The 16,656-nt window shown below is 28.6% G+C and overlaps 3 protein-coding genes across 3 annotated transcripts; 1 reads left to right on the top strand and 2 right to left on the bottom strand.

The window, feature by feature from the left end:
- Positions 1-384: 384 nt before the first annotated feature.
- On the top strand, positions 385-11,292 carry LOC134832543 (protein spaetzle 3). The gene is made up of 6 exons (XM_063846603.1): positions 385-1,033; positions 2,376-2,509; positions 9,693-9,817; positions 10,368-10,685; positions 10,747-10,872; positions 11,063-11,292. Exons 1-6 carry the CDS (start codon positions 385-387, stop codon positions 11,223-11,225), a joined length of 1,515 nt encoding a protein of 504 aa, XP_063702673.1. The 3' UTR covers positions 11,226-11,292.
- LOC134831163 (brachyurin-like) lies at positions 2,743-3,687 on the bottom strand. The gene is made up of 2 exons (XM_063844824.1): positions 3,452-3,687; positions 2,743-3,398 (listed from the first exon to the last, which is right to left on the bottom strand). The coding sequence occupies exons 1-2, from the start codon at positions 3,679-3,681 to the stop codon at positions 2,777-2,779; spliced, it is 852 nt and encodes a 283-aa protein (XP_063700894.1). The 5' UTR covers positions 3,682-3,687; the 3' UTR covers positions 2,743-2,776.
- A 764-nt stretch (positions 11,293-12,056) lies between the features above and the next one.
- Positions 12,057-15,052, bottom strand: LOC134831213 (zinc finger protein 546-like). The gene is made up of 3 exons (XM_063844884.1): positions 14,317-15,052; positions 13,155-14,258; positions 12,057-12,576 (listed from the first exon to the last, which is right to left on the bottom strand). The coding sequence occupies exons 1-3, from the start codon at positions 15,050-15,052 to the stop codon at positions 12,092-12,094; spliced, it is 2,325 nt and encodes a 774-aa protein (XP_063700954.1). The 3' UTR covers positions 12,057-12,091.
- Between the last annotated feature and the right edge of the window lie 1,604 nt (positions 15,053-16,656).

Genomic DNA, 16,656 nt, shown 5'->3' with positions numbered 1-16,656 from the left:
AATAAAATGAAAAAAATATAAAAATTATTTTAAAAATATTATAATTTAAAAAAATATTATTATAATTTTATTTTAAAAAATAAAATTAAATTTATTAATTTTATTAACTTCAAGAAATGAGCAAAAATTTAGATTTTTAATTTTTTAAAATGAATTTTAAACAAAAAGGCCAATTTTTTGAATTCTTGAGAAAAATTTGGTTTTAGAATCAAAATTTGAGTAAAGAAGGAACATTTTAACAAATTTATCTATGAACGATCTTAACATTTTTAAACTTTTAGAAAGATTCTGAGACAATGAAAGTGAAATTTTAATAATTTATTTAAATAAAAAAAAAGTTATTTATATTAATTTATACGAAAAAAAAGTTTCAAGCAATCAAAAATGTCTTTAATGAACTATTCACTGCCCTTCACATCGCCAATTGGGCCTACAGGACCAAATTGGAGTGCTCTTGCTTCCGGATTTCAACCTGCAGGAGCAAATGCTGTCAACGGATTAATTTACGATCCCGCAGCACATCAACCTGTTCATCCTCCTCTCGCTCCCGAATATTATCCGAACAATCCGTATGCTGCGCCTCCCTTGCGTCAAAATAATCCGCAGCAATCGCAGTTCAACAACAATCATTATTTACCGCCGCATCCGCAGCAGCATCAACAACAAAACAGTCGACCAACAACTTCGACGACAAAACACACGGGCTATCCTCACAGCACGCAACCGCATCCGCAATTCCCGCAAACGACGCGCACTTTTGGCGAAAGTAGTTACGGCGCTCGCCAATCAGAAAATCAGGAGAAGACTCAGTATTTTAATTCGCGCGGAAGAACGCCCCAAACGACGCCGACACAGAACAATAATAACAACAGACAGGCGACGAATAACAAACAAAGCAAGAATTCTGTGCCCGATCGACCCGGAGGATATGTCAAAGTTCAAGCAGGAAGCGGCGGAAAGACGCAAAGTGTCGCAGTTCTCGACTACGATGACGATGAGGAAGATGATTATTACTACGACGACGACGAGAATGGTAAGGAAGTTCATTGCTCTTCTTGATAACTCGCATTATTTTTTACACCTTACGCTCGTGCTTGATTAATAATTTCAATAAATCAGAGAGACAGGTTTCACAAACAACAATAAATTTGATCATGGAAGGCGTGTCAAAAGTTATTTATAGATCGACAAATTAGGAAACATGGAAAGTTGAGAAATTTAGAGATTTTTTTTTGTTTGATTTGAGATACGACAGACGTTCATTCAAAGGATTTATTGAATTAATGATGTTCACTCTCATTGTCATGACCTTCTCAATAAAATTGAACGAGTTTCTACAGAAGATGACAATCCCATAACGGGAACTGCTTTTGATTGATGCTCGACAAGAATTGCATTTTAACATGATTACATACAGAAAATTGCATTAAATGCTTTTTAAAGTTTAATTTTCGTCTCTTTTGAGTCATTTTGATTTTTTTTTGTATCTTTAAAATATTCTTTTTAGGATTTAAATATTTTAATTTATCAAAATTTAGTTTTGAACTTCATATTATTTTGAAATTTTGAAGAAAATTTTTAAATCTAAAATATATGTTTTTTTAAATAATAAAAAATTAATGAAAAAGAATTTAAAAATTTTTTTATATTTTTAAAATTAAAATTAAACAAAAAACTCATGAAAAATTTGAATAAAAATTATAAAAAAAACTAAAATTTTGAAGAAAATTTTTAAATTTAAAATTTTTTCATTAATGAAAATTTTTCAATTAATGAAAAAATTTTTTTTAAATATTTTTTAAAAAAATTAAATAAAAACTCATGAAAATATGAAAAAATTATTTAAAAAATAAAAAAATTATAAAAAAATTAAAAAAAAATTATAAAAAAATTCAAATTAATTTTTTTTCTTTTTCAATATGAATAAAAATCTATTTTTTTAATGTACTCAAAAAAATAATTTAAATTCAGGGAATCGATTTTGAAACTTTTTGAACAAAAATTTATTTCTTTGTTAATTTTGTCTTTGGTTTACAGAGAAAAATTTTAATTTTTTTGATAAATTCTTCTAAAAAATTTCAACCTCTTAAATTTTTAGTTAAAATATCGAAAAAAAAAATTATTTTTCGTTTGATATAAAATTTAAAAAAAAATTTGAAATACTCTAAAATGTCTGATGATATGTATTTCTTATGTTTTAAATCAAATTTGGATTTTTTTAAATTAAATTTAAGCTTTATATTTTAGATTTTTTAAAAAAAATTTTTTGAAAAATTAATATTTTGAAATTTTTCTCTGAAAAAAGTAAAAAATAAAAAAAATTACCTTTAAAATTTCTCTAAAAAATTTTTTCAAATATTTTTTTCTCATTTCAGATGATCGACCTCAACACCCGCCAAACGTAACTCCCATCCAAGGCCCAATTTTCCTTGGCAATAATGGAACAGTTCCTGTTGTACCCGTTGTACAAAATCCCGCATTACCTAATAGTTCTTTTGTACAAATTCCGGTAAGTTCTTTACACTCTTTCTCATCCGGCTTATAAAAATAACTCGATTTTGTCATGTCATCGTCACCGCAAAACACAAACATGGAATCGCGATAAAGCGCCAATTGAGCACGTTTCCTCGTCGATATTTTTTTTTACACATTTTTAATTAACTTAACAACTTTTCTAAAGCGCGAGATGAATCATTGTCTCCGTTAACTCGACTTAATTAGGGTAGAAATAAAAGTGAAAAGTGACTGATTATTGAGGAATTTATTCGCACGTTGATTAATTTATCAACGCAACAACTGCCAAGAGTGTCGTTAACACAGAAAAGGATTTTAAATTCACACCTGCGTTCGCGTCAATCCATCGTTTGTGGTAAGCAACGGATGTTAAGACAATTGGTTGATCCGAAGTCAGTCCGCATGCTTTTTCTTCCGAAACGAAGCCAACGAGTTGTCGATCGACGATGAAAGGAGCTCCCAAATCGCCGTAACAAGTGCTTCCATTCGTGCGGGTTGTGACACAAAGTTGACCCGGCGCAAGAGTCCCAATAAGATTTCGACATTTGTCAGCAGTTTGAACGGAAACATCAATTTTCTTCAAAACATCCGAAAACTCAGTCGGCATTTCAGGATTTGTGTCTCCCCAAGAACTGATTTTTCCGATCAAATTGTTCGTATTGTTCGATGCCCGAAGTTCGATGGGAGCAATATCACGAGCAACTTGCGGTAAAGCTGTAACAAGACGCAAAATCGCCAAATCGTTCTCATGATTTGAGGAATCGCTGTTAAAACTCTTGTGAATGGTTATTTTGGCAATGTCCCTTTCGAGCAACGTTGGATAAAATTTCGAACGCCATAACGATCCCATCACAATACGAAATTCCTTTGGATCACGAATTTTGCTGCGAAACAAATTTTTTTATCAAAAAGTGACGAATCAAAAAAAAATACTTACTTATCTTGATAATGATAAACGCATTGTGCAGAGGTCAAAATCGAATATTTGGAAATAATTGTTCCGCTGCACATGTATCCGTTGCCGTAACTCGACTCGAAATGCTTCAAACGGATGGAAACTTGAAATCTGTAGTCAGTTTGATCTGTTACATATGATCCGCCGAAGATGGCAAGGCATGATGGGAGAAGTAAACAACAAATTAGCGTTAAAAATGGAAAGAGGTTCATTGTTGACGATGTTCAAAAATAGACTGAAAATGGATTTTGATGTAGATTTCGGTGCAAAAGTGAATCTTATCAACAAAACACGACGAAAACAGGTGAATAGATAAGATAAGGTGTTTGCTTCCGTCTGAGACAAAAAATTTGAATGAGGTATTGTGACTTATTGTGAGATGAAAAATCATAAATTCATGATTTTTTGGAGAATTTAATTTTTTTAGAATTTTTTTTTTGCATTTTTGAATGATTTTCGAATTAAAATTAATTTAAAAATTTTATTTAAAGAATTTAATTTTTTACAATTATTTTTTGCATTTTTGGAATGATTTTAAAAAATTTTATTTAAAAATTTAATTTAAAGAATTTAATTTTTAATTTTTTTTTTTTGCATTTTTGGAATTATTTTTAATCGATTTTAAAAAAAAATAAAAATTTAATTTTTTAGAATTATTTTTTGCATTTTCGGAATGATTTTTAATCGATTTAAAAAAAATAATTTAAAAATTTAATTATTTAGAATTATTTTTTGCATTTTCGGAATGATTTTTAATCGATTTTTAAAAAAATTAAAAATTTATTTTTTTAGAATTATTTTTTGCATTTTCGGAATGATATATAATCGATTTAAAAATTTAAAATTTAATTATTAAGTTATTTAGAATTAATTTTTGCATTTTTGAAATGATTTTTAATCGATTTAAAAAAATTATTTATAAATTTAAATTTTAAGAATTATTTTTTTTTGCATTTTTGGAATGATTTTTCATCGATTTTCAAAAAATTTAAGTTAAATTTTTTTTTTTAAGTTTTAACAAGTTGAAGCTTTCTAAAGCTTAAAAAATTAATATTAACTTCAAATTATTTGATAAAATTTAAAAATTTTTTTCATTCTTCAGAGATGCAAAAACTATTAGAAATCCGCGAATGAACATCTTAAAGAGCTAAAAGGCATGTTACTCACTTATCCGCATCACGACAGCCAACGACAACTTCTAACATATGGTTGCTGCCATTCAAATTCTTACATCACATCTTGGAGATTCTCGGCAATTCGCGTCATTCATTCTCGCAAAGTACTTTGCCTCGCCGTACTCGAAGCATTTCGTCATCATTGAAGCAAGTGAATCACTTTTTGTCTCTCTTCGTGTCGCTCCTGAACGAATCGAGTGCAATCTCCGTCGATGCATCGCCTCGATAACGCTCTGATTGATATTCACACCAACACAAGTTTCATCGCCTGCCTCTTAAAAAGACAATTAATTACATTAACGTGAGTTCACTGAGTAAACACAGCAACTACTTTGTAAAGTACTCGTCTTTTTTTGTCGTGCCCGATCATGTCGTCATTGTTCATTCATTGTTTGATGACTAAAACTTTTGATTTTTTTTTGCAAAAACGTGAATGTCTCAATTTCTGTAAGAAACTCGACGCGCATGCTAATTACCGAAGGATGAAATGGAACGCGCTCAAAAATTTCCATATTTGTCAATATTTTGATGTGACAAACAATTCTTCTTCGTCTGCTGTTCTCACCGACTCAACTCCGAACGCCGAATTGAATTTTAACGATGGGATTGAGATCATTAACCAAAATACGAAAAAAAAAATCGCAAGTTCATGATTAGCATTTTAATTCGTTTTGTCGATGCGAGGCGTAAGTGACACTTTTTTGTGCCTTTTATGGTTACAAGAGTTTTTTTTTTAATTAAAAAAAATTAAAATTTGTGGCAGGTTTTTGACTTTTTCTTCGCGCATCTCGTCAGTTATGCAACAAAAAAAGGCAAATACATCAAGAATTAACCACAAATCAGGTGCAGCGAATCAATCACGTGAATGATGAATGAAATGAATTTCAAATAATTACCCATTTAAAATACAGCGCGCCGTGTGAAAATTATAATTATTTTGAAGAGGCTGCAATATTTATTCATAACTCATTAAAATATTACAATTTTTACACAGACTTGAAGAAACCGCACAGTTAGTTTTTTGTTGAATATCGCAGCAAGTCGCGCTTCTAAAAACTGCTCAATAAATTTGTTTGTTTATTTGTCGTTTCGTACGTTGATGTACTGTTACGAAATCGTCGATTATAACCGTCCTAAAGTGTTGTTTATGCAATTTTTTAATGTCTTTGCACCTTTTTCTCGACTGCAACTGAAACTGAAGAGGAGAGGAACGTCGCATTATTTTAACAGAGAGATAAAATTGAATTTTGTCGTTTACGGAGTAACGTACGATGGTAATTTTTAGAGTAAATTGATATTTAAGTAATTTGTTGTAATTTGTTATTGATGATCGTTTAAATACTTAAAGAAAGGTTTTGAGTTAAAAAAAATTGTAAATTATTTAGAAAGTGATGAAAACATAATAATTTAATTTTATTTTTAATAAAATTTAAAATTTAGGATTTTTTTTTAATAAAACCCATAAAAAATTTTGAAAAAAAAATTTAAGAAATTAAAAAAAATAATAAAATTTTTTAATTAAATAAAATTATTAATTTGAAATTTTTTTTTTAAATAAGTTCATCAAAAAATTTGAAAAAACAAATTAAAATTAAAGAAATTAAAAAAAATAAATTTTAAGGAATTTTTCGAAAATTTTATTTACAAATTTGTTTTAAAAAAAATATTTAAATTTTTGAAGTAACTATGTAAATTTTTATTACATGGAAAAACCTTCTTGAGAAATTTTTTAAGTATCTGTTGAAAATTAAGATGAGAGACGACCAATTGTCTCTTGAACTCTCAAAGATGGAAATTTTCTTTCAGTTTTGCTTCAAATTAATGACTCGTGAAAATGAATAATCGTGTGAAATTCTAAAGAGAACTGTGAAGTAATTCTTGGAATTTTTCACTTCAAAGCATTTGTTGATGAATTTCATTGTTTAAAATTCATTTAAAACTTTTGTCTTTCGAAAATTTTTTTTTTCATTTTTTTTTAATTTTTGAAAAAAAAATTAAAATGAAAAATTTCTTCTATATTTTTTTTATGAAATTTCGAAAAGTTAAAATAATTCGAAAAACAAATAAATGTAAAACAATTTTTTTTGTCTTATAAAAAAAAAATTTAAATTAAAATTTTATTTAATTTTAAATTAATAAATTTATTATTTTTTTTAAATTTAATTTTTAATTTAATAAAATAAGAATTAAAATCTGAAATAGTTCACAAAAAAAAAATTAATTAAAAAAAAATTACCTTTTAAATAATTTTAAATAAACAAAAACGATTATTTCCTGTCTAAATGTTTCTGAGCGACTTTCAATCAAAAAAGTTCTATAAAAACAGACAAAAAATAATCCGACAATTACTTCTAAACCGTTTCAAATAACACAAATGATTGATTTTCGTCTAAACACGACTAATTAATCAGATAATTTATTCGTTTCACTCAATTTGACACGCGTTACATTTACTTGCCTCGCTCTCAAAGGCTTTAAAAGTAGCAACAATAAATAAAATAAATTGTCAGTTTCTTGGAAATTTTTCAATTACTTTACTTACTCACACGTTAAGTGTTATTTATTTATTTATCGATCAACAAAAGTTTAAAAAAAAATCGAAAACAAAGAAACTCCCCCTTTGAGCATTCGATTATCATAATAATATAATTGAAGCAAGGTCACTCTTATTACATTTATTGTCTGATTTTTGCGTTTAACATATGTCGCGCGCATTAATGAAAAAAAAAAATAAAAAAGTTGAAAACTGGAATCATAAACTGCCAACCACACCTAAACAACTTTAATGTAAAACGAAACGAATCGTCGACTACCTGAAAGTTTTAATTTATATAATCGAAAAAATAATTATTTTTTTCCTTTTTCGCTGTATCTGGTGCATGTTCCAATTAAATGCGTCACAAAAGACGTCAAAGAAGAAAAGATCCTCGTTCGTCATTCGTCAATGAATCAGCGTACTTACCGCGAAAAAAAAACTTGAGAACAAGGAAGTTGGAAACAATTGAGAGAGAAAAAAAAACGTGTCTCCGATAAATTCTTGAACTCATTTTTTTTTCGTTGCAACGAGCAGTTCAATAATCCAAACAGCAACATTTTAGAGAAGTTGCGAGCAGTTTGTCGAGAGTCAATAAAATATCGACAATGAACCAAGTGTATAAAAAGCACAAAAAGGCAAAATATCGTGCGTAAATTTAAATAAATTAAATTATTATTGAATATTTAAAGCATATTGTTGTAGCTGTTTGTTGTTGTTTTTGTTGTAATTAAAATGAAAAATCGCATTAAAGCATGCATCGCGTTGTATGGCGATGCTTATGTGACTTATCTTACTTGCACGATGGAGCGTAAAAACATTTTAACGCTTGTCTTACCTACATCAAAACGGTTGTTGTTTAGTTGTTATGTTGTATGTGGTTTTTATTAACAAGATGAAGAACGGCGGTCTAAAAGGATATTTTTTGTTTGGATTTTAGGCCAATGTTTATGAAAATTTCAGTTTTCAGCTTTAAATATCAAAATTTGTTATTTTTTATAAAGTTAGCTCTCAAATTTTTTTCACTTTTCAAAAGTTAGCTCTCAAAATTTGTTCAGTTTTTAATAAAAACTTAGCTCTCAAAATTTGTTCAGTTTTTCAAAAGTTAGCTCTCAAAATTTGTTTAGTTTTTCAAAAGTTAGCTCTTAAAATTATTTCAGTTTTTTAAAAAGTTAGCTCTCAATATTTGTTCAGTTTTTCAAAAGTTAGCTCTCAATATTTGTTCAGTTTTTCAAAAGTTAGCTCTCAAAATTTTTTTAGTACTTCATAATTTTAATTTTTTATCTTCAACAATGCATCTTATCATCATAAAATCTTAAACAATGATGCAACATTCCTTATAAGACAAATCATTTCCGTCATTCCTTAACTTTTTAGCATCTTTTCAACCCACTGTCTCGCTAATATATACATTAAAATTGTAACAAATATTTACATTAACAGCCATAAATCGAGTTCTTTTTGCAATACAAAACAAAAAACTGTTTGATTAAACTAATTAATAATGTTTGCAATGTATTTTTTTAAAACTCGAGCACGCACGCTAATCCATCATAATTGCGGATATCTCTATTTGCCATTTATTTAGTTATTCCTCCTTCATTAGAAGCGGATATAATTCACAAAATTGTTTTATTGGGTTTTTTGTGTCGAATTTTTTTTTTTGTTCTTTGCTTCGTCATGGATTTCTGAAGGGAAAAACGGTAGCTCACTAAATCCATGACTCATTTTGTTGTAAATTGAAAATAAAAAAAAATATTAAAATTGAACGTGTGCTCATTAAAACTGGTCTGTAATGAAGAATTTATCCCTGAGGCTCGTAAAAAAATGCCGTTATCGCTGAAATGAATCAAAAAACGCGCGTATTGAGACATAAAACAACAAAAAAATAAAACAAAGATAATAAATGTTAATATGCTTTTGTTTTAACTTTTAAATCTGTGCGAGGGTTACGAATGTGTGTGCTTGTTGTCTGGATATGAGAGATTAAATCATATGGAGCAAGGACATTCGATTGGGGAAAAGAGAAAGGGCAGGGTGTGGTTAAGTTTTTATGAATTTCAGTAATTTTTTTAAAATTTTTTTCAAATTTGAATTCTTAAGTTTTAAATTTTTTTCAATTTTATATTTAAATAAAAGTTTTTATAAATATTTTAAATAGTAAAAAATATTTTAAAGGTTATTTTTTTTTTGTTTTAAATATTTAAAAAAATTTTATTTTTTATTTTAAATATTAAATTTTTTTTTTTTATTTTAAATATTTAAAAAATATTTTTATTTATTTTAAATATTTAAAAAATATTTTTTTTTATTTTATTTAAAAATATATTAAAAAAATGTTTTTTTTTTTATTAAAAATATATATAAAAAAAATTTAAATAAATAAATATTTTTTTTTTTTTTCATAAATTTTTTTTTGCTCAAAAAATTTTATTTTTTTTTATTTAAAAATTAATTTTTTTTCAATTTCGATGGAGACGACTTGTAAATTAATTTTAAAAAAATTTTTTTTCAGATATGGTGGACTGCATTATCTGTGGCATTAGGTCTAAATGTGCGCGGCGACGTGATTCGAGGCGCTCCTTGCATCAAACGTAATCATCAACTATTTTGCCCGCAAGCTGGAAGTCAATATCCAAAGTAAGTCGCTTTATATTTTTTTTTTAAATATTTTTATGTAAATGTTGCTCTCATAACACTCGTCGTCGATTTTTTTATGTGCGTCGTCTTCCTTTTCTTTCGCCTCTCTTTGTTCATCGTAGTTCATAATAAGCACCTTGCACGCATCAAACCGTCGAAAAATCGAAAAAAAAGTCCAAAACTCGTTTATAAGCTGCAGTTTTTTTCTCCTCTCTTGTATTTTGTACAAATTTCATGTTTTTGTTGATATGTTAAAATGTATTAAAAACCACTTTCCCTTATAAATAAATAAATATAAATAATATGTTGAAGTGTTATGTGTCGTCGACTACAAAAAAAAAAAATCGTTTCACACCAGATTCTCATCCCGAATTTAATTTTTATTTCTCCATGACAGTGCGAAAAATCCTTTCTAACGAATTTTCCCATCGAATTTGTGATTTAATTCAAATGACGCACAAAAAATGACCGCCGATTGTATAATCGCCATAAAAATTATTGAATTAACATACATATGAAATGCATTATTTTAAATAAATTTCTTTTGCAGAGACAAAATCGAGGCATTCATTGATGACAACAAAGCGCTGATGAAACGAATGTATGGCGATTTCGAGATGAACGAGGATTACGGAAGTGTTTTGTCGCAAAGTAAAAAGAGGAAACGAAATACGCGAAGCAACAGCGGCGATGCATTTGAACCGGATTGGGCAGCGGAAATGTCAGGACCTCCGGGAAGCGGCCCGGATCCGATACGCGAAGCAGGACCAACGGGAGACTCGTATTTTGCTAAAATTAAACGGAATAAGCGGCAAAGTCGACAAGGCGGGCGAAATCGCGGAGGAGGAATAACGGGAGGCACGGGACGGTAAGCATAAAATTTTGTCACAATTTTTAATTTTTTTTTAAATTAAACAAAAAATTTTCAGTTCTGATGCTTGCGAATCAAAAGTTGAAATTGTAACTCCGTATTGGGCTTCAAATTCAGCAGGAAAAATTCGAGCAATTGTTAATACGCAACATTTTGAACAAGCAATTCATCAAGAAGTTTGCACGTGAGTTAAGTTTTTTTTCGAAATTTGTAAATTTTTTGAAATTGAAAAATTTTTGAAATTTGAATGTTTTTTTTAAATTTTTCTGTATTTGAAAATTTTTCGAAATTGAAATTTTTTTTGAAATTTGATGTTTTTCGAAATTTTTCGAAATTTGAAAATTTTTCATGATAAATCTTTTTTTCTTCTTCAGAAATGTTCAAACTAATCGTTGTGCCGGCGATTGTGGCTGTGAGCAAAAATACAAATGGCATCGACTTCTCGCTTACGATCCCGATAACGACTGCAAAGGCATTTTCATGGATTGGTTTTTGTTTCCTTCTTGTTGTGTTTGTCGTTGCGAAAAGCTTCCATAAAAAAAATTAAATTTTTTAATTATTTAAACAAAAAATCAACTTTTCTATAGTACGTAAATATAAATAATAGGTGTAAATATGAAAAAAAATATGTTTCTTATAAATAAATAAATTTGTCGTCGAGTCAGTTAAAAAAAATGTACTTTTGAAGTAAAATAATTTTATGAAGTAGGAAATAAGCTAAACACAAAAATTCATATTAGAACTTTAATAAATTATTGTAATATGTTGAGTAGAGTCAGAAAATACTTCAGCGTTTGTCATTATTTGTCGTTCCAAGTAAAAATCGATCGATCATGATCGAAATTCTCGAACAATGTTGCACCAACAAATCTCGTTATGATTTTTTTTTGTGATTTTTTGCAATTCACTTTTAACCTTGCACTGAAATTAGTAACCAAATAACTGTAAGCAAATGTATTTGAAGTACTTTTACATTGTTGGTTATTAGACAACCACATGTTGAGAGAGGTAAGTTTTGAATGTTCGAATTTATGTACATTTGAGCAGGTGTCTTTTTGTAAAATCATATTAATGTTTTGATGAATCATCGTTTAATAGCGAAAAATTTCATTTTTTTTTTCCTGAAATTTAATGAAAAATTATAAAAATTTTGAAAAAATGATTTTTTTTATAATTATTAGTTTTAAAATTTTTCTATCTTAAATTTTCTTTAAAAAATTTTTTTTTTTCAAAAAGCTTTTTTCTACTTGAATTTTATGAAAATTACACAAATTTTCAATTTACACTAAAAAAAGTTACCTGTTTTCGCCTAAAAATGAAATTTTTAATCCTGAAATGCACAAAAAAGGACAAAAATCAATCAAAAACCTTCTTTAACACTTCTTAATTCTCTAAATTTTATTTTAATTATCGATAATTTGGTACGAAATGCGTTCCCCTAACGTCACAATGTCCGAATGTTTCTTCTCGATATGCGTATCAAGCCACGATTTATATCGGAAACCTGTATTGCAATACTGACACATGTAATGATCGTCTGTCGAATGCACTTTTTTGTGTTGTTGCAGCTTGTCGCGTCGTATAAACGCTTTTCCGCATCCCTCAAACTCACAAACCCAATTTTTCTCGCCCGTGTGTACCAAAAGATGATTTTTTAAGCTAAATTTGTTCATTGTTTTGCCACACATGTGACAAGTTGCGGTTTTTACGCCGCAATTTTCCTTTTTGTGTTCTTCTTGCTCTTCTTTTGTGTTAAAACGCTTCGAACAGTAATGGCATTTGAAGCGCATTTGCTTGAGATGATAACCGGCAATGTGTTGACGAAGGAGATTTGGACTGCGGTATGCTTCGTTGCATTCGGGATATTCACAAGCGTATGGCGTGAGACCTGAAATGAAAGAGAAAATTAGTTAAAAGTCGAAATTTTCTGAAAAAAATTTTTTTTTTCAAAAATTGTTTTTTTTTTTTAATTTTTTAAAGAGAAATTTAATTATTTTTTTCACAAAATTTGTCGTTTTTTTAAATTTTGTAAAGAAAAAATTATTTTTTTTTTAAATTCATCAAAAAAATTTTTTTTTCAAAATTTTTTTTCTAAAATTTTTTATTTTTTATTTACAAAAAAAAAAAAAAAAAATTAGAAGAAAAATTTATTTTTTTTAAATTTATAATTTTTTTTTTTTTTTACAAAAACTCTCTTTTTTTTATTTTGAAAATAAAATCTTTTTCTAAAAAAACTGATCAGAAAAAATTTTCTTTCAAATTCTAAAATTTTCGTTTTTTGACAAATTTTGAAAAGAAAAAATTATTTATTTTTAAATTTGTAAAAAAAAGGGTTTTTTAATTTTTTTTTTCTAAAAAAAAAATTCTTTTTTTTTTTAAATTTATAAAAAATTTTTTTTTTTAATTTTCGTTTTTTGACAAATTTAAAGAAGAAAAAATAATTTTTTTAAAATGTTTTTTCCTTACCCAAATGGAGATTCATGTGATATTTAAGCTGACCCTTTGTTAATCTCTTCCCGCAATGCTCACACATACAAGAATTCTCCGCTGGCGGCGTATATTCAGGATCATGTTTCGCTTGGATATGCGACGTAAGTTTCATTTTGTTCTTAAAAACTTCTTTGCAGCCTTGATTCTCGTACGGACAAGAGAAATCCGTCTTGATGTGTATTTGATAATGTTCCCTAAAGTGTTTTTTCCTCACACTTTTACCGCAAACCGTGCAAATCACGTTAATTTTATTATATTCAACTCCAAGAGTTCTCTCACTTTTCTCTCTCTTAATAGAATTTCTGCTATTTTTCATGCTATAATCCTTTGTTGGCTTAACTTTAATTTTATGAAACTTCAAAGCATGAACTCTCATATCGCGCGGGCTTGAAAATGATTTGTCACAGTCTTCAACCGCACAAGCATATGGTTTTATGTTCTTATGAGTGTTCAAATGATACTTTAGCTCGCCCCGACTATAGAGTTTCTTGCAATCGGGACATTCGTAGGCACGACGACATCCGCGTCGCTCATCAACAAAGTACTTTTCGAGATCTCGATACAATTTTGTGTCGTCGTTCGTGTCGCGCATCGAATTATCCGGCGTTAATTCCATAATTGGCTCGTTTTCGTCCTCGGAATGTTCCTTTTTGACATTTTCTCGATCGTCGCCGTCACTTTCGCTGTTCGTTTCGTGCGTTTTGCGGAAATGTTTGGATAATTCGAAGGGACTTGCGTAAGCTTTATCGCAATCTGCACATTTAAAGGGCTTTAAACGCAAATGCAGGAAACGGTGATACTGAAATTCCGTTTTGTTGTAATATTTGGAGCAAATTGCACATTGATACGGGCGTTTTTGTCCTTTTCTCTCCTCTAAATAGTACTTGTCGATGTCGAAATTCTCATCTCGAAGCTCATCTAATTTTTTTTCGTACTCAGGATCTTTATTTACGACAGTTGGCTTCTCCACGGGCTTTCCATTCCATACATTGTGCATTTCGCGTTGATGTACTTTCAATGTTCGTGGATGAGGATACGATTTTGTGCAATTATCGATGTTACAAACGAACGGATTGACACCTAAAATGAAGAAAAATTAAAAATTTTAAGGATTTTTGGAAATTTTGAGGAAATTTACCCGCATGAACGTTCATGTGATACGTCAAATCTTGTCTCACAGCGTATCCTTTTCCGCATAAGTCGCATACGAACTTGGATTTGTCCTCAGAATCGGGTTCTTGATACACGGCAATCCTTTTTTTCTGAAAAACTTTTGGTTTTTCCTCCTTTTCTTCGACTTCTTCTTCGTTTTCGGGAATGTAATCGTCGTCGTTATCGTCATCGTAATCCATTTCCTCGACATCCGAATTCGTTTCGTGCTTCATTTTTATCTCCTCTTCAACTTCTTCCAACGCTTCGACTTCCATAACTTCCTTTTTGATATTTCCCTCGTCGACACTTCCCACAAAAAGCTCTTCTTCATGTTCAATTTCCTCGTCCTCCTCATATTCGGCAATTTTTATCTCCTCCTTCAGATCCGTCATGTAATATTTCAGAATTACTGTGACATCGTTCATCCAATTGAGGATCGAGTCAAACGACGAACTCACAGATTCGTCAGTTACGCTGCTCAAAAAGCTGTTTTTCAGCTTGCATCGGTCCAAAATCGTTTGAGCCCATAACGCGTTTTGCCGAAATCGATCGACGCACGAAAGAGTGCTGTTGCAATTGATGCAAATCCGAGACTCGGAGAACTTTTTGGCTGAAACACGGAGAAATGAGCTGAGAGTTTTTCGTTTTTCCGCATCCAGCACTGTCAAATCGTTCTTTGTGAGACAACAAACGCACTGATGCGATTGCTTTCGAGTTTCCATCGTTGACTTTTATGAGAAAATTTAAGGAATTAAAGGACGCATCGGGAGTTTGCAACAAATGAAAAACACATGATTTAGTGAATTCATGATGAAATCCGCATGAATTAAATTTCTTGAGCACAAAACTTGAACAAAGCACTTGAAACTGGGATCAAAAATGGGTCCCATATTAACTTGACTTGTACAAGAAACTTGAAACTGGGATCAAAAATCGGTCCCAAAAATCGCCTTTCTCTAATTCAAATTATCAATTTCATTCGTCTCAAGTCATTGGTCTACTGTTGTCCGGCGATTACAACCCAACAAAAGGTTGAGCTACAAGGTTTGTGTCCTTGCTATATAGAATGGAGACGACATGTTATTTATAAAAACAATGTTATTGAAAAGAGATAAAATTTTCCAATTTTCTTTCTTTGAATTGCATTGAATTGATAATTTTCTGAAAAAAAATTAAAATTAAAAAAAAAAAATTTTGACAATTTTGTTTTAAATTTGTGAAAATTAAAAGCTTGAAATTAAAAAAAAATAAATTCGACAAATTTAAAATTTTTTTAAAATAAATTTTTAAATTATTTTTTTTACAAACCTCAGAATTTTCTTAGATTCTTCAAAAAAAATTTAATTCTTATTTTTTTAATTAATTTTTTATTCTTCTTTTTTTGAATCGCCTTAAAATTAAAACATTCTAAAAATTTATTCAAATTTTTATTTTAGAAAAATTAAAAAAAAAATAAATTAAATAAATTTTTTGACAAAAAAAAAATATTGAAATTTGACGAAAATTAATTTTTTAAAATTATTTTTTTTACAAACCTTAAATCTTTCTAAAATCCTTCAAAAAATGCAAAAAAAAAAAAATTTTCACAGGATTCAAAATTTCATTTATTTTTTAGGTCGTTTTTTTCTTACATTTATCGATTATTATTTATCGCTATAGTTTACTTTTTTTCCCTAAATTTAACATGGGTCATTATTTTTATTATATTATTTTTTTCATAGAAAATACAAAAAGTTACAAATTGATGACAAATCATAAAATTTATCTCTAACTTTCTTTTCCCTATGAATAACTCGATGAGCAAAACTCTTAATTAAAATTTCCTAAAATAACATTTTTTATTTAAATTTCTTCCTAAATAGGTCTCTATATTTTCCATTCGAAAAAATCAACTATCAATAAATATTTTTTTTTTAACTATTTTTTTCATTAACGGCATAAAATTACCTAAATGGATTTGAGTTTCAACACAGAATAAAATTTTTCATTTTTTTTTTTGGGTTATCAGAAGTTAAACTAATTAAAAATTTGTGCGTCACAATAACGATTTTCAATAAATAACATTTTTTTTTTGTTAAAATCTGGAAAAAAAAATATTTTTCATTTGATATGTTTTATTTATTATTTTTGCCTTTCAATTGAATTTTTGGGTTGAATTTCGATCGCATGTCAATCAAATGTTGTGTTTGTCGTTTGACATTTGCGGCGGATCATGTGAGAGGGTAAAAGGAGGGTTTCTCTGTGCTGCTGATCTTTGTTTATTTTTACATCAATTAATTATCATTTTATTCATTATTCGTAAATATTGACTACGGGCAATCAATTC

This window comes from Culicoides brevitarsis, chromosome 2 (assembly GCF_036172545.1).
Source record: "Culicoides brevitarsis isolate CSIRO-B50_1 chromosome 2, AGI_CSIRO_Cbre_v1, whole genome shotgun sequence".
NCBI lineage: Eukaryota > Metazoa > Arthropoda > Insecta > Diptera > Ceratopogonidae > Culicoides > Culicoides brevitarsis.
Note: the sequence above shows the minus strand (reverse complement) of the source record. Positions and strands in the feature narration are given on the sequence as shown.

Excerpts from the sequence above, each read along its gene's own strand:
- LOC134831163 (XM_063844824.1), bottom strand. The coding sequence starts at position 3,681 with ATGAACCTCTTTCCATTTTTAACGCTAATTTGTTGTTTACTTCTCCCA. Across the intron at positions 3,399-3,451 it reads GTTTATCATTATCAAGATAA|CAAAATTCGTGATCCAAAGG; the intron begins GTAAGTATTTTT and ends TTTGTTTCGCAG.
- LOC134832543 (XM_063846603.1), top strand. The coding sequence starts at position 385 with ATGTCTTTAATGAACTATTCACTGCCCTTCACATCGCCAATTGGGCCT. Across the intron at positions 1,034-2,375 it reads CTACGACGACGACGAGAATG|ATGATCGACCTCAACACCCG; the intron begins GTAAGGAAGTTC and ends TTCTCATTTCAG. Across the intron at positions 10,686-10,746 it reads ATAACGGGAGGCACGGGACG|TTCTGATGCTTGCGAATCAA; the intron begins GTAAGCATAAAA and ends AAAAATTTTCAG.
- LOC134831213 (XM_063844884.1), bottom strand. The coding sequence starts at position 15,052 with ATGGAAACTCGAAAGCAATCGCATCAGTGCGTTTGTTGTCTCACAAAG. Across the intron at positions 14,259-14,316 it reads TCACATGAACGTTCATGCGG|GTGTCAATCCGTTCGTTTGT; the intron begins GTAAATTTCCTC and ends TCTTCATTTTAG. Across the intron at positions 12,577-13,154 it reads TCACATGAATCTCCATTTGG|GTCTCACGCCATACGCTTGT; the intron begins GTAAGGAAAAAA and ends CTTTCATTTCAG.